Genomic DNA, 15265 nt, shown 5'->3' on the forward strand with positions numbered 1-15265 from the left:
AATAAATGTTGAAGGAGCAGGAGGGTGTCTCATTGAGAAGATTCAAAGGAGGGGCTACAAAGAAGAAGGTCATCAATGTATTGAATAAGGTGAGAAGCAGAGGGGTGGAAAGAAAGTAAATCATGAGAAAGAGCTTGGCTGAAGTAATGAGGGCTGTCCCTGAAACCTTGCGGCAGCACAGCCCAGGTAAGCTGCTGGGACTGATGGGTGTCAGGGTCAGTCCAGGTGAAAGCAAAGAGAGGCTGGGACGAGGGGTGCAGGAGAATAGTGAAAAAAGCATCTTTAAGATCGAGAATGGAATAGTGAGTTGTGGAGGAAGGTATTGAGGACAAAAGAGTGTACGGTGGGGCACCACAGGGTGGATAGGCAAAACAATTTGGTTGATGAGGCGCAGATCCTGAACTAACCTGTAAGACTTACCCGGTTTTTGAACAGGTAAAATGGGAGAATTGTAAGGAGAGTTTATAGGTTTTAGAAGCCTATGCTGTAGCAGGTGAGTGATAATCCCCTTAAATCCCCTTAAAGCCTGTTGTGGGATGGGATACTGGCGTTGAGCAGGGTACAGGTGATTAGGTTTTAATGGGATAGTAATGGGCATGTGATCGGTTGCCAGGGAGGGAGTAGAGATGTCCCATACTTGTGGGTTAAGTTGGGGGGATACAAGAGGAAGACATGAAGGAGGCTTTGAGTTGGGAAGAAGGGTGGCAATGAGATGTGGCTGTAGTCCAGGAATAGTCAGGGAAGCAGATAATTTAGTTAAAATGTCTCAGCCTAATAAGTGAACTGGGCAGGTGGGGATAACTAAAACAGAGTACATAAAAGAATGTTGTCCAAGTTGGCATCAGAGTGGGGGAGTTTTAAGGGGTTTAGAAGCCTGGCCGTCAATACCTTATGGGGCAAAGAAACAGGCCCTTGAGAAGAAGGTAATGTGGAGTGGGTGGGCCCCGTATCAATTAAACAGGGGATGGACTTACCCTCCACCATAAGAGTTACCCGAAGCTCGGCGTCCGTGATGATCCAGGGGGCTTCCGAGGCGATGCGATCAGGCAGCGTCAGTCTTCAGCTGCTAAGCCGAGGAGATCTGGGAGGGAGTCGGCCAAAGAACGTTGGGTTTGGGCTCCAGGGGCTTTAGGAGCCGCGACGATGCGAGTCGGACAATGCAACCTCCAGTGGGGGCCCACACAGACAGGGCACGGCTTAGGAGGAATCCTGGGCTGCAGGTATTCTGAGGCCCAGTGGCCAGGCTTTCGGCCTTTGAAGCAAGGTCCACGAGGATGTTTTGAAGGAGTCCCTGGGAGCTGTGGCTTGGATGTTCTGAAGTTCTTGGATGCTGAAGACGTGGTTGTGGGCTGTCTTACATCGGAGGCAAGCAGCTGTAACTCAGAAATGCGTTGCTGTCTGGCTGCCTCCTCTCTATTATTGTACACCTTGAAGGTGAGTTTGATTAATTCCTGTTGTGGGGTTTGAGGGCCGGATTCCAATTTTTGAAGCTTTTTTCTCATGTCAGGAGCTGACTGGGTGATAAAATGCATATTAAGAATAAGGCGGCTCCTGTCCCCTTTAGGCCAGGGCAGTAAAGCGTCTAAGGGTTGCTGCCAAGCGGGCCATGAACTGGGCTGGGTTTTCGTCTTTACCTTGGGTAGTTTCTTGTTTGTCATAATTAACAGCTTTGTAAGCTGTCTTTTTAAGCCCTTCAACTAGGCAGGAAACCATGTAATCTCACCTAGCTGTACCTGGGGAATCTGCCTGGTAGTTCCATTGGGGATCTTCTCGGGGAACTGCTCTGATGCCTTCCAAGAGGTCTGGCTCGTGGAGCCGGTGGTTGTCAGCATGAGATTGGACTAGAGAAAAAACTCTTTCCCGTTCGTCTGGGGAGAGGGTAGAAGTTAGGATGACATTTAAGGCACTCCAGGTTAAATTGTATGACAGAGTTAGATATCAGAATTCCTGTATATATTTAGTGGGGTCTGATGAGAAAGAGCCTAAACGTTGGCTGATTTGGGAAAGGTCTGATAGAGAAAAAGGCACATGTACCCTGACTATGCCTTCAGCTCCAGCCACCTCTCTAAGAGGAAATTGTTGGGCAGGTGGGGGAGAGCTGGTCGCAGAACGAAACTGTAAACCAGACAGGGTGTGGGGAGGGGAGGTAACAGGAGGGTTATAGGGTCGGGGAGCAGAGGCTGAAGAAGAGTTGGAGCCTGATGCAGCCTGGCGGGGAGCGACCTGAGGAGGAGCAGTCTGGGGAGGAGGTGAGAGGTCAGATGGGTCAGTAGAAAAGGAAGATTCACAAGGCTCAGCGACGCTCAGGGTTGGGACCGAAGGGAAGCCTACGTCGGGCGTGAGGTGCGGGTTCATGTCCTGATGTTGACAGCTCGCTGTGGTTACACAGGACCACCTGTGTGTAGGAAATACTCATGGAAGTATTTGGGGATGATGGGGTACGAAGTCAGGGATTTATTCTCCAGCAGATCAGAGAAAAAAGATTTTTGTATTGTACTTGCAGCTGTTCTGTAAGGTTGAGATTGTTTTGATGTTTTAAAATGTCAACAAATGTTAATAAAGACACGTGCACGTCTATGTTCATTGCAGCACTATTCACAATAGCACGATTCCAAGATGTGGAATCAATCTAAATGCCCACCAGTGCCAGACTGGATGAAAATGTGGTACATACACACCACGGAATACTATGCAGCCATAAAAAAGAATGAGATCATGTCTTTTGTGGGAACGTGGATGGAGCTGGAGGCTATTATCTTTAGCAAACTAATGCAGGAACAGAAAAACAAATACCGCACGTTCTCAGTTATAAATGGGAACTAAATGATGAGGGCTCATGAACACAAAGAACAAGAGACACTGGGACCTACTTAGGAGTGGAGGGTGGGAGGAGGGAGAGGATCAGGAAAAACAACTAATGGGTACTTGGCTTAGTACCTGGGTGATGAAATAATCTGTGCAACAAACCCCCATGACACGAGTTTCCCTGTTTAACAAACCTGCATGTGTGCCCCTGCACCAAAAAGTTTTTGTTTTTTTTTTTTGAGACGGAGTCTCACTCTGTCGCCCAGGCTGGAGTGCAGTGGTGCGATCTCGGCTCACTGCAAGCTCCGCCTCCCCGGTTCACACCATTCTCCTGCCTCAGCCTCCCGAGTAGCTGGGACTACAGGCACCCACCACCACGCCTGGCTAATTTTTTTGTATTTTTAGTAGAGACGGGGTTTCACCGTGTTAGCCAGGATGGTCTCGATCACCTGACCTCGTGATCTGCCCGTCTCAGCCTCCCAAAGTGCTGGGATTACAGGCGTGAGCCACTGTGCCTGGCCAAGATTTTTAAAAATAAATAAAATACATGTTGGGTCAAAGAAGCCAGAGGCAATGAAGTGCGCACTCCATGGACCCAATTATAGGAAATTCCAGAACAGAAATGTTAATCTATACTGACAGGAACAGATTGGTGTCTGGGGTTCAGGAGTGGTGGCATGGATGACACAGACAGGGATGGTGGTGTGGAGGATGCCGGGGGGATGGTGGCGTGGAGGATATGGAGGGGGACAGTGGCGTGGAGGATATGGGGGGATGGTGGCATGGAGGATACAGGGGGATGGTGGCATGGATGATACAGAGGGGGGATGGTGGCGTGGAGGATACGGGGGGATGGTGGTGTGGAGGGTACAGAGGGGCATGGTGGCGTGAAGCATACGGGGGGGGATGGTGGCGTGGAGGATACGGGGGGACAGTGGTGTGGAGGATACAGAGGGGCATGGTGGCGTGAAGCATACGGGGGGGAATGGTGGCATGGAGGATACAGGAGGGACGGTGGTGTGGAGGATACGGGGGGGACGGTGGCGTGGAGGATATGGGGGATATGGTGGCATTGAGGATATGGGGGGACGGTGGCATGGAGGATACGGAGGGGGATGGTGGCGTGGATGATACGGGGGGATGGTGGCATGGAGGATATGGGCGGACGGTGGCATGGAGGATACGGAGAGGGATGGTGGCGTGGATGATACGGGGGGGACGGTGGCGTGAAGGATACGGGGGGACGGTGGCATGGATGATACGGGGGGGACGGTGGCATGGAGGATACGGGGGGACGGTGGCATGGATGATATGGGGGGGACGGTGGCATGGAGGATACGGGGGGACGGTGGCATGGATGATATGGGGGGGACGGTGGCGTGGACGATACGGGGGGGATGGTGGTGTGGACAATACGAGGGGGATGATGTCTTCATTGTGGTAGTCGTTATAGGGTTTACACATTTGCCAAATGCATCAAACACTTATGAAAGGTGCCTTCAATAATCTCTAAATGATACCTCAATAAAGTTGACTGAAAGGTTAAAAAAAATCCTATCTGGCTGTTTTGTAGAAATTAACATGCTGATTCTAAAATTTATATAAAGATAGGAAGGACCTAGTGTAGCCAAATAGCCAAAGAGTCATCTTTAGGAATAAGGACACGGCTGGAGGACCAGTGCCACCACAAATCATTATTTTACACTTGGAGATATTGGCCTCAAGGTCAACAACCCACCAGTAGGGAGAAGGCCTGAGATGCAGCTCACAGGTTCACACCGCTGACATTCTGTGACGGAGCCAGTGCAGTTCACGGGGGAAAAGGAAAAGCCTCTTAAGAAATCAACAAATCGGCCGAAGACGGTGGCTCACGCACTTTGGGAGGCCGAGACGGGCGGATCACGAGGTCAGGAGATCGAGACCATCCTGGCTAACACAGTAAAACCCCGTCTCTACTAAAAATACAAAATTTAGCCAGGCGTGGTGGCGGGTGCCTGTAGTCCCAGCTGCTCGGGAGGCTGAGGCAGGAGAATGGCGTGAACCCGGCAGGCGGAGCTTGCAGTGAGCCGAGATGGGGTCACTGCCCTCCAGCCTGGGAGACAGAGCGAGATTCCGTCTCAAAAAAAAAGAAAGAAATCAAGAAATGAGGCTGGAGCAAGTGGGTTTCCTAGGGAAAAAAATCTCTCTTGACCTCTACCTCACTCCACTCACAAAAATGAATTTAAGATGAATCACGCACCTAAACGTAAAATCCAAAACCGTAAAAGCCTTAGAGAGAAACAGGAGAATATATTCCTCAATTCGAGAAGATATTTTCCTGTTTTTCCCTCTAAAGCATTATAGCAAAAATAGCTTAGGACAGAGAAAGCACTAATGGAAAAAGCAGGGCCGGGCACGGTGGCTGAAGCCTGTAATCCCAGCACTTTGGGAGGCTGAGGCGGACAAATCGCCTGAGGCCAGGAATTCGAGACCAGCCTGACCAACGTGGCGAAACCCCGTCTCTACTAAAAATACAAAATTAGCCGGGCGTGGTGGCGCGCGCCTGTAATCCCAGCTACTCGGGAGGCTGAGGGAGGAGAATCGCTTGAACCGGGGAGGCGGAGGTTGCAGTGAGCTGAGATTGCACCATTGCACTCCAGCCTGGGCAACAAGAGCAAACTCCGTCTCGAAAAAAAAAAAAAAGAAAAAGTAAAAAAGGATAAATTGACTAGATAAATCTGACTAGAAACACTTAGGATTCATGAAGACATGAAGCAACGAGAGCTCCCATGTGTGAGTGGCGTGGACAGATGATGCTGCCAGCCGCAGAGACACGGGGGGCTCCCCACAGGAGTCAGCAAGTCCCTTTCTTAGGAGTTCACCCTCGACTGACAAAAACATGCACACAAGAAGACCTGTACAAGAATGCTGATAGCTGCTTTATTGACAGTAGCCCCCAACTGGAGATAACCCAAGCATGGATGCACAGGAGAACAGATAAATGCAAAAGCCGCTCAGCAGAAGCTAGGCCAAAAAAAGTAACCCACTGCATGGTTCCTGTTATAGAAACTCCTAGAACAGGCGAAACTAATTTACAGTGAAAGAAATCACATGGGTGATGTGTCTTGTGGGCAGGGCCAGAGAGGGGAGGCAGAGAGAATGTTGGCTGGGGGATGGAAACAGCCTCTCTCCTGATAAGGGGTGGGTCCCATGGCAAAGGCATTTGTCAGAATGCACTGAGCTGCACTCGATCCACGCATTCTGACAAATGCCAATTATGCCTCAACAAAAAGCCTAAAAAATTTATATTGTTATTTCACACCATACACCAAATAAATTCCACCTGGATTCAAGAGCGAAACCTCAAAACAAAGAACTAGGACAAGCACTGGAGCATATTTTTTTATAATTTGGGGATGCAGAAGGTCTTTCTAAATGTATTGCACAATCAGAAGTCACAAGACAGATTTCTGCCACATAACAAATTTAAATTCAGTATAGATATAAAACTACAATATATAAAGAGCTCACAAAAATCAATAAGAAAAATACAGGCAGCACAACAGAATTTTTGCACAAAGGCAATTCACACAGGAGGACAGGCTAGTCTGTAATAAATATAAGAAGAGATGCTCAATTTTATCAACAATGAAACTGCAAAATAACACTGCAGTGAGAGTCACCCTCTGGACAATTAGAAAAGCAGGAAGTGCAACGGGGGCGGGGGGCCTCAGTGAGAGCTGGGGGAGACGTACATCAGTGAAGGCAAAACTGGCTGGCGTCTTCTGTGTGACGTTTTGGTAAGCGATCTCAAAAGCCACCATTCGTGCCCTCTGACCCCTTCCCTAAGAAGGCAATTGCACAAATGGATAAAGATGAGGTACGGGATTCTCCTTCGCAGCGTCATTGCACTTTGCAAAAGAAATATCATACATACGTCACAAAGGTTTCACCTGGTTCAGACGCGCATTGCGTCCGACGCTCCTGCCAAAGCCAGAGGGGCTCTGCTCTCCCTTGCCTGGCAGGAGACGCACTCGGCCCGAGTGAACACAGCAGGCCGCAGGTGTGGCCCGTGTCAGGCGGGGGTGAGAAGGGGGATTTCTGGAGTATTTCACGTTCCTCTTCCAGGTCTTGTGCGTTGAGTTTTTGGTAATAAACGGGTGTGACTTTCACAAAAACAAGTGCAACCTCGAGTTAACTGGGTGGCCTCTGCTCACAACCCATCCGTTTCGGTGGCTGCCCTTCTGTGGGGAGGGCCTCAGTCCACCCAGCCTCAAAAGACCCCGAGGGGGTGTGCACAGCTGGGGACCCCAGGGCCCTATTCAGCCCCCTTGGAACGCACTGACCCAGGAAGGCCCCAGCTCGCACTCCTAGGACTGACGGAGCCTGAGGCTGAGCCCTGTTCCCTGCCCTGGGTGGCTGAGCCCTGTTCCCTGCCCTGGGGGAACTACGTTCCCGAGTCACCATGGGTCAGGGGAGGAGCTAAAAAAGGGGCCCTGGGTCCCTCAAGCCTGCATGTGGGGGGGCGGGGGTGCCAGGAGCCAGCAGGCACAAGGACCCACTGTGTGTGGGCACTGCTGCCATCTCCTTGGCCTTCCCGGCTGGGGCCCCCTGGGCTCCACAGTGTCACACCCAAGTCCACTCACTGAGTGCCTCAGCAGGCCGACCCCCACCCAGTGAGCTCAGAGGGGCCTCCCCTCCAGCCCCACAAGGCTGTTTTCTCTCACAGACTACAGCCTGGGCCAGGACAAGGGTGCAGGCCGCTCTCTGCCCAAGTGGGCTAAGAACCTGCTAGGAGCTTTGCCCACGTGAGGGGTTCTGGCTGCCGCAGGACCAGAGGGCCAACCTGCATGGGTTTTCCATTTTTATTTATCCAAAGAGGAGAAAGAGGGAGGGGAGGGGGAGGGGGAGGCCTCCTGCCCTGCCCCGGCCCACCTGGTCCCTGTGAGACTCACCTGCCTGTTCCCCGCACCTGCCGCAGGTCCCCTCAGCCCCCTTCCCAGGCCTGCACTCCCCGGAGCACGTGCAGCTGCTGCCCCACAGCGCAAAGGCCCTGTAAGGTCTCTTCCTCCCAAGCCCAGAGTCTGGTTTAGGGACAAGGCGGTCACGGCAGAGCTGCCCAGGACCATGTGAGGTGGGCTCTGTGTTGGGTGCTCATTTTAAACGGCTGGAACTTTCTGTGACAGGACCTAGTTGTGGGGCCACCCTGGCGGGCCTTTGTGACACCCACAAAGTTTGCTGTTGGCTTAATTCAACCAATACCTGTTTGTACACCGAGCACCTGACCCAGGGCACGGAGCAGAACAGGTGGACACTCAAGCCACAAAAATTAATGAGAGTCATCTGCCAGCTACGGGCTGTCCCAGGGGAAGGGGTTGTACCGGCTGCTCCTCTGGCAGGGCTGCTCCCCCTGCAGGGCTGGTGGAGCCAGCAGAGCCTGAGGTTCAAGCTCCAGTGGGCCCTCAGTCACCTCCTGCCACTGCCTCTGGGATGAGGTGACCTGCGGCCCCTACACCCTCCTGAGCCCGGGCTTGGCGGGAACCCAGCCCACCCCACACAGCCCCTCCTCACGGACGCAGACGTGAAAGGCTGTAGGCTGTCTGGGCTCCTGGAGGAATGTGGCCTCCCCTGTGGCCCTGTGCAGAGGGGTCACAGGTGGGCCATATCCATCCTGGGTCCGCCTGCCCAGTCCTTCATGCAGTTGCGCAATGTCTGGTGACAGGCACTCGTACCTCAGGCTGGACGACCGCGCACCCTGCTGGGGCCGTCTATTCACAAAGTGCAGGGCAGTTATGACTGTGCTGGAAAAGCATCAAAAACGCCTGCGTGAATTCTGTGTATTAAACCGCGGAGTGTCTGAGCGTGTTACTGAGGTTACACGAAAAGCCCTCCTGGGGTGAGTGAGGCCAGTCAGCATGGAGGACACAGCAGGCTGGAGGCTTTGGGTCTAGGGGTCCCCGTAGAGGAGTGGGGGTCATGGCTGGCAGGAAGTAGGACGGGCTCTGGCTCTCCCTTGTCCGGCCTCGCTGTTCAAGTGCAGCTCTGCCTCTGGTTGTGGGACTCACCTGATGTGCCCTGTCGGCTTCCAGAATGACGCCCAGAGCTGGGCACCTGGCGCTAGACGCAGACATGCAAACACACACACACACACACACAACACACCAGTGCGCCCGCATTCGCACCACGCGCACGATGCATTCGTGGACACACACAGACTCATTCGACACGTGCGCGAATGCACAGGCTCCCCTAACCTCTGCCTGGAACGTCCCCTCTTCGGGGACAGATCTGGGGTGAAAAGGAAGCTGTACTTCCTTGGACAGGGGACAGAGAGCTGGGCCAGGTCCAGGGGGACCTGCAAGTTCTGCAGAGACCCTGAAATATGGTGTCATAATAAAAACCCCATTTAAAGTACTTCTTTTTTTTTTATTGATTTCATTGGAAACAGAACAAGAAATGGTCAGAGCCAAAAGACTGCTCTTAAAACTGTCAAAAACATTTTAACAGAAAAAAATAAACATGACTGCATTATGAATGTTTTTAGAAGAGTTGCACAAAAAAAACCCCACTGTTACTGCACTAATTACAGTCTTTAAAAAGGTATATGCCAAAAAAAAGTATATGACCTGCCAGGCCACCACACAAAAGGTGATGGCAAATTTATTCACACTACAAGACTAACATCTTTAAAAAAGTTTTTCCTGCATTTTATTCTAAAATCACTTTGTTCTCTTTATACAGTTGATAGTTTATTTCACGTGGTGAGTAGAAACCACACCAGAATCAGCACCGTTGTCTGTGTTTTGTTTTTTATTTTTTGTTTGTCCTAATGTTCAGTAATGGTAGAAAATAAATCAGTTTATTCATCATAGCATGTGGCTTAAAAAATCAACAGAAGGTGCCAGCGTCAACGGAACCGGCGGGGGCTGCACCCACCAAGCCACTTCCTCGAAAAGAAACGTCAGTTAGAGGTTTGATATATAGGACTAGATATAGGATTCCTTTAAAAAGCAAACCCACATTTTCTCCAAAGTTAGTGGTGGGGTCGGTCTCCTGACCTCTCCGAGCCTGACAGGAGACTGTGCCCTCCGTGCGGCCCCTGGGACTCGGCGCCAGCCACGCAGGCCGCGGGCAGGGCGAACGGAGCAGCTCGCGCTAACGGTGGCTTCGGCGGCGCCACACAGAAGAGTCTGGGCCGGACAGGAGAACAGAGCAACCCCGTGGTGCAGCGGGGACCTCGGAGGTCAGAGGAAGAAACGAGAAACTTCGCAACGACAAATCAGCATCAGAAACTCAGAAGGTGATGCCAGTGCGGACTCCCAGCGTCTTTGGGGCGCGGACCAAAGTGTGCGCTCCAGCCTGGGCACTGGGCCCGCGGTGAGGCCGCAGGTCTGGGAAGGTGGCTGGGAGGCATCCACACCCGCCCGCAGGGGCTGCAGCCTCACCTCCGACCCCTCCAGGAAGCCGGCGGCGCAGCCCCGAAGGACCCTTTCGGTTCCGTGCGGAATCTCTCCTCCTCGTCCTCTAAACGGCGACGCGGCGGTCCCTGGCTCCCGAGCGCCCCGCTGGCCGGCGGCGTCTCATAGGGGGTCGGCGGCAGCCGCGGAGCTGGTGTCGGGCAAGCCGTCCTCCTGGGCCTCCTGGGCCGCGCTGGCCTGACGCTGGGCCAGGGCCGCGCTCGAGTGCCGGCACTTGGGGGAGCCGCAGCGGCAGCTGAAGAGCTTGCCTTTGATGTCCCAGAAGCGCTCTCCATAGTCAAACCTGGGGAGGGAACAGAACCAAGGCTCCAAGTCGAATCCCACCGGCACCTCCCACAAGCCAGATAAATTAAGGCAAGGCCAAAGCTTCCTCACCCCGATCTGCCGTGCCGCATGCCAGGTCGTAGTTTTTAGAACTACAGGAAAACCACTAGCATAAACCCGAGACAAGCCCAGGAAAGCAATGCGAGCCCCGTTCCTAAAACCGTCCCGCCGGCAGCGGAGATGGCCAGGGGCCGGGGCGGTGCGTACCCGAGCTGCTCGCCGGCCTCGATCAGGCGGGTGCTGAAGAAGGCGATCCGGGGGAACCGCAGGTCCTGGTGGGCCATGAACACGCGCACGGGCACCAGGTTGGGCTCGCAGTGGTGGTTGATGAACCGGCTGACGTTCCCGTAGAACCGCGCGTCGATGCAGTAAACCTCCCCGTCCTGCAGGGCGAGAGAAGCCGGCACGGGCTGCAGTTAGCAAGGCCCCGACACGCCGGCCTCGCCGGGTACGGCCATGCATGGCAGTCCTGGAGCCTGCAGTTGGGCGCAGGCCCGCCATGCAGGAGGGGCCTTCTCCAGTGACCTGTGGCGGCAGTGCGGAACCTCCGCCAGCCTTCTCCTCGCTGTGTGGCCACCCACCCCGCACCCTGCCCTCCTCGCTGGGCCTCCGTCTGCGGTGGGGTGGGGGTGGTGCAGGCCGTTCCCTTGACGGCGTCCCCATGGGGCTTCCAGCGCGGTGGAATGTGGACAGCGCCATCCCACCCGAGGACCCATGGGGCTGTCTGGCACCAATAGGAGAAAGGAGGCCGGGGCTGCAAGAGCCCCGTGAGGCAGCGGCAGGGGCTGAGGGGGTCGGGAGGGATGGAGCTGGCATCCGGGACACACTGTCTTGGTGACGAGGAGGCGGAGCAGTCCCCGGAGGGTCTGGGAAGACTCAGTGGCGAATGGCAACAGGGAGGACCGTCAGGCGGAGGCTGCCCACAGAAAACGACTTCTGCTGCAGCCCTTCCGGGTGCTGATGTGACTGTGGAACACGAGGCTGAAGAGACTGAGGCGTCCTCCTCACCCTGGTGCCTTGGAGAGGAGCCCAGGATTCCGGGTGGCCACATGGCCCTGGGCCCTGGCCCCTGGCACTGGCCTGTGATGATGGATTCTGAATTCACCATAGAGAGGGGGACGAGGTGGGTGGGCCTGACCTAACCACGCAACCCCTTTAAAAGCAATTCTCTCTGGAGACCCAGGGCTTGGAGCTACTGGGGCCTGGATGGAGGAGCTGCGTGGGAGGAAGGTAGGTGGTCCCGGCCGGCAGCTAGCAAGGAACCTAGACGCTGCCCACGCAACCACAGGGACCTGGGCTCAGCAGCACCCTGCCTGTGCAGCCCGAGGCCCGGCACGCCCAACCCCTGCTGCGCACACTGGGCCGAGTGGGTGGGCGCCATGGCGAGCTGCGGGTGGGTGGCGTGGTTTGTTACCCAGCGACGGGAAGAGGCAACACCACAGACGACAGCCAGGCAGACGGGGAAGGAGGCACCTGGGGCTTTCCAGGACCGAGTTCCGAGAGGGCGGGGCCTGCCGGCAGAGACACCTGGTCCACAACCTGCCCCAGCATCAACATTAACCAGAGAGCCAGGGCGCTCAGAGGTCAAGAGGTCAAAACCCAAACCAACAAGCGGGTAAAGGCGTGGACGAGGGCAGCTCTCCGTCAACCTTCACGGCGCGGGCAGTGACAAGACAGTAAACCAGGCGAGCACGGCCGCAGGACAGGACCAGCCACAGCCCCCAAAGCCAAAGGCGCGGGAAGCTGCCTCCTGGTTTACCCCAAAGAAACAGAGTTCAGAGTGGCTCACCTGGCGTGGACTTTGGCCTCTGCTTCGGGGTCTGATGGACTAAGAATCTATAGGCGACCCCTCCTCGTGCAGAATGCAATTCCGGAACTAGCAACGGCGCACACACGAAGGTCTTGATAAGCAGCAAAATGGAGAGTGAGGGGCTTCCGACTGGAGGGGCCAGGCCCAGCTCTGCCCAGGCTTTCACCAGGGGCAGCTCGTCTGGCAGAGCACACAGCGCTGCTCCGAGCTTCTAAGATGGGTGGGGTGTCAAAGTCTGTGACACAAATCTCTGCCCGACCAGAACCAGATAAAGACAACAGTCCAGAGGATGACGGCTGGAGTAAGGCAGATAGGCAACGTGGGAGGCGGGGCCTGCGGAGAGAGCCCAGCCAATCCTAGGACTGGAGAGAAGGCACAGAGGCCACATGGGTGGGTGGGGGGAGGGCCTGCGGAGGGAGCCCAGCCAATCCTAGGACGGGAGCGAGGTGCAGGGGCCACGTGGGAGGCGGGGCCTGAGGAGGGAGCCCAGCCAATCCTAGGACTGGAATGAAGGCACAGAGGCCATGTAGGAGGTGGGGCCTGTGGAGGGAGCCTGGCCAATCCTAGGACTGGAGGGAAGGCACAGGGGCCACGTGGGGTTGGGGGGGTCTGCGGAGGGAGCCCAGCCAATCCTAGGACGGGAGCGAGGTGCAGGGGCCACGTGGGAGGCGGGGCCTGAGGAGGGAGCCCAGCCAATCCTAGGACTGGAATGAAGGCACAGAGGCCATGTAGGAGGTGGGGCCTGTGGAGGGAGCCTGGCCAATCCTAGGACTGGAGGGAAGGCACAGGGGCCACGTGGGGTTGGGGGGGTCTGCAGAGGGAGCCCAGCCAATCCTAGGACTGGGGCGAAGTACAGCAGCCACATAGGAGGCGGAGCCTGTGGAGGGAGCCCAGCCAATCCTAGGACTGGGGTGAAGTGCAGCGGCCACGTAGGAGGCGGAGCCTGTGGAGGGAGCCCAGCCAATCCCAGGACTGAGGCGAAGTGCAGCGGCCACGTAGGAGGCGGAGCCTGTGGAGGGAGCCCAGCCAATCCTAGGACTGGGGCGAAGTGCAGCGGCCACGTAGGAGGCGGAGCCTGTGGAGGGAGCCCAGCCAATTCCAGGACTGAGGCGAAAGCACAGGGACCACTAGAGAGGCCGGGCCTGCAGAAGGGGCCCAGCCAATCACACTAGGGAAACAAGGCCCACGCGGAAGAGAAACCAGAGTCCTCCCCACATGTTAACAGGAACAACTCAAGGGACCTGACGCTTGAAACACTGAGGAAACGAACACGTCCGAAAGAACACTCAACTGAGTCCAGCCTTGAGATGAACCAGACACTGGGCCAACAGACACGTATTTTCAAGGCAGCTCCTAAGGCTGTCCTCAATGAAGAACAACAAAGCAAGATTTCAAGGCATGAAAATCTCAGAGAAATGAGAAGTCTCAGCGGAGAAACAGAAAAAGAATCCAACGGAAATTCTACATCGAAATTCACTGGCTGCTGAAGCCATCACTGGGTGGATGAACAGAATCTCAGAGATCTGCCTAATGACAGGTAAAGTCAAACAAATTGACTTGTACGCAACATTATTTGAGATAAATAGCAAGGGCTGAAATCAACCTGAATGCCCCAAAAAGAAGGAGAAAGATTTCCATGTACGGACAATATGATGACTCTCCCCAAATCCTGTCGGGAGAAAGGTAAGGGCTCGTGCACTATCTACACTCTACCACTTTTTGTGTAAGAAAAGAGAAGGAATAAGAAATCTACTTGAGTATTTTTTCTCGATTTCTGCTGATGGTTACTGCAGGTGCTACAGTTGGAATGTGTGTGCCCCCCGACCAGACTCACAGGCTGAGACCCCAAGGTTAGGGTGAGGCTTTGGGAAAGCGATTAGGTCATGGGAGTGGAGGGAATTGTGCCCTCATAAAAGGGACCCCAGAGAACTGCTGCACCCTCTCCACCACGTGAGGACACAGTGAGAAGGCACTGGCTACGAACCAGGAAACCCTCCCCAGACACCAGATCTACTAACGCCTTCATCTTGGGACTTCTAGCCCCCAGAGCAGTGAGAAATACATTCCTGTTATTTGTAAGCCTCACGGTTTACAGTGTTTTGCTATCACAGCTCGAATGGACTAAGACAGCAGGAAACAGAATACAGAGAACGTGGAGAGAAGCAAGGCTTTTCTGGGTGTGAACTTCCCAAGCATGCAAAAATTTTACACAATCAAAAACCAAAAAATTAAATCGTAACATTTAAAATGAACTAAAATTAATGTAACTGCCTATCAAGCCAGTGACACAATCACACAAGCAACATTTCCGGTGCCGCGAGGCACAAGACTGGGCCCAGCTTCCATGAAACATGTTCTAAGGAGTGAGACGCTGCAAAGAAGCGCAGATGCCATCCGGGAGTTGGACTGGTGCTTACTGTTATCGGTAATATCTGGAGTGCTATTTTGAAACTAAAGATTTTAGAAACCAAAATTTTTATTGTAAGAGATACAAATATAAAATCAAAGAAGTTGGATAAAAACTCTACACTGTTAAATTTGAATTGGAAATATTAACATGAACACATTTTAAAAAATCTATTTACTTCATAGCTCTGTCCTCTGAAAAGTGAGTCGAGAGCCCATGGCACCCTGACAGCAGCGGGCACCCCAGAGTCTCATTTCAGTGTCTAAAAATCTTTCTCTTCCAAAAGCACAAGGACTTCCTGGAGAAATGGCTGATTCCAAGTGTGGGGCAAGGAACATGAGGGAGGCCTGGGTGTCACATGGTACCGAAGAGCAGTGTCACCAAAGGAGACGGGCTCGCCTGCATGGGCTCCCCATGGCCAAAGATGGGGCAGTTTGACCATTAAATAAGAATGGCTATAAT

The 15265-nt window shown here is 54.0% G+C and overlaps 1 protein-coding gene across 22 annotated transcripts in view; it reads right to left on the bottom strand.

Moving 5' to 3' along the window:
* Positions 1-9189: 9189 nt before the first annotated feature.
* EHMT1 (euchromatic histone lysine methyltransferase 1) overlaps positions 9190-15265 on the bottom strand; it is a 226910-nt gene continuing 220834 nt past the window's right edge. For 21 of the 22 annotated variants that reach the window (XM_034929673.3, XM_055117390.1, XM_034929675.2 and 18 more), the window contains 2 exons: positions 10794-10969; positions 9190-10545 (listed from right to left, as the gene is read on the bottom strand). In XM_034929673.3, coding sequence (XP_034785564.2) covers positions 10365-10545; positions 10794-10969 — 357 coding nt within the window. In that variant the 3' untranslated portion in view covers positions 9190-10364. Of the gene's footprint in view, positions 10546-10793; positions 10970-10993; positions 12730-15265 lie in introns of those variants that run through there. The other variant, XM_063594065.1, reaches the window with a different exon arrangement.

The sequence above is a fragment of the Pan paniscus genome, chromosome 11 (assembly GCF_029289425.2).
Source record: "Pan paniscus chromosome 11, NHGRI_mPanPan1-v2.0_pri, whole genome shotgun sequence".
Taxonomy (NCBI): domain Eukaryota; kingdom Metazoa; phylum Chordata; class Mammalia; order Primates; family Hominidae; genus Pan; species Pan paniscus.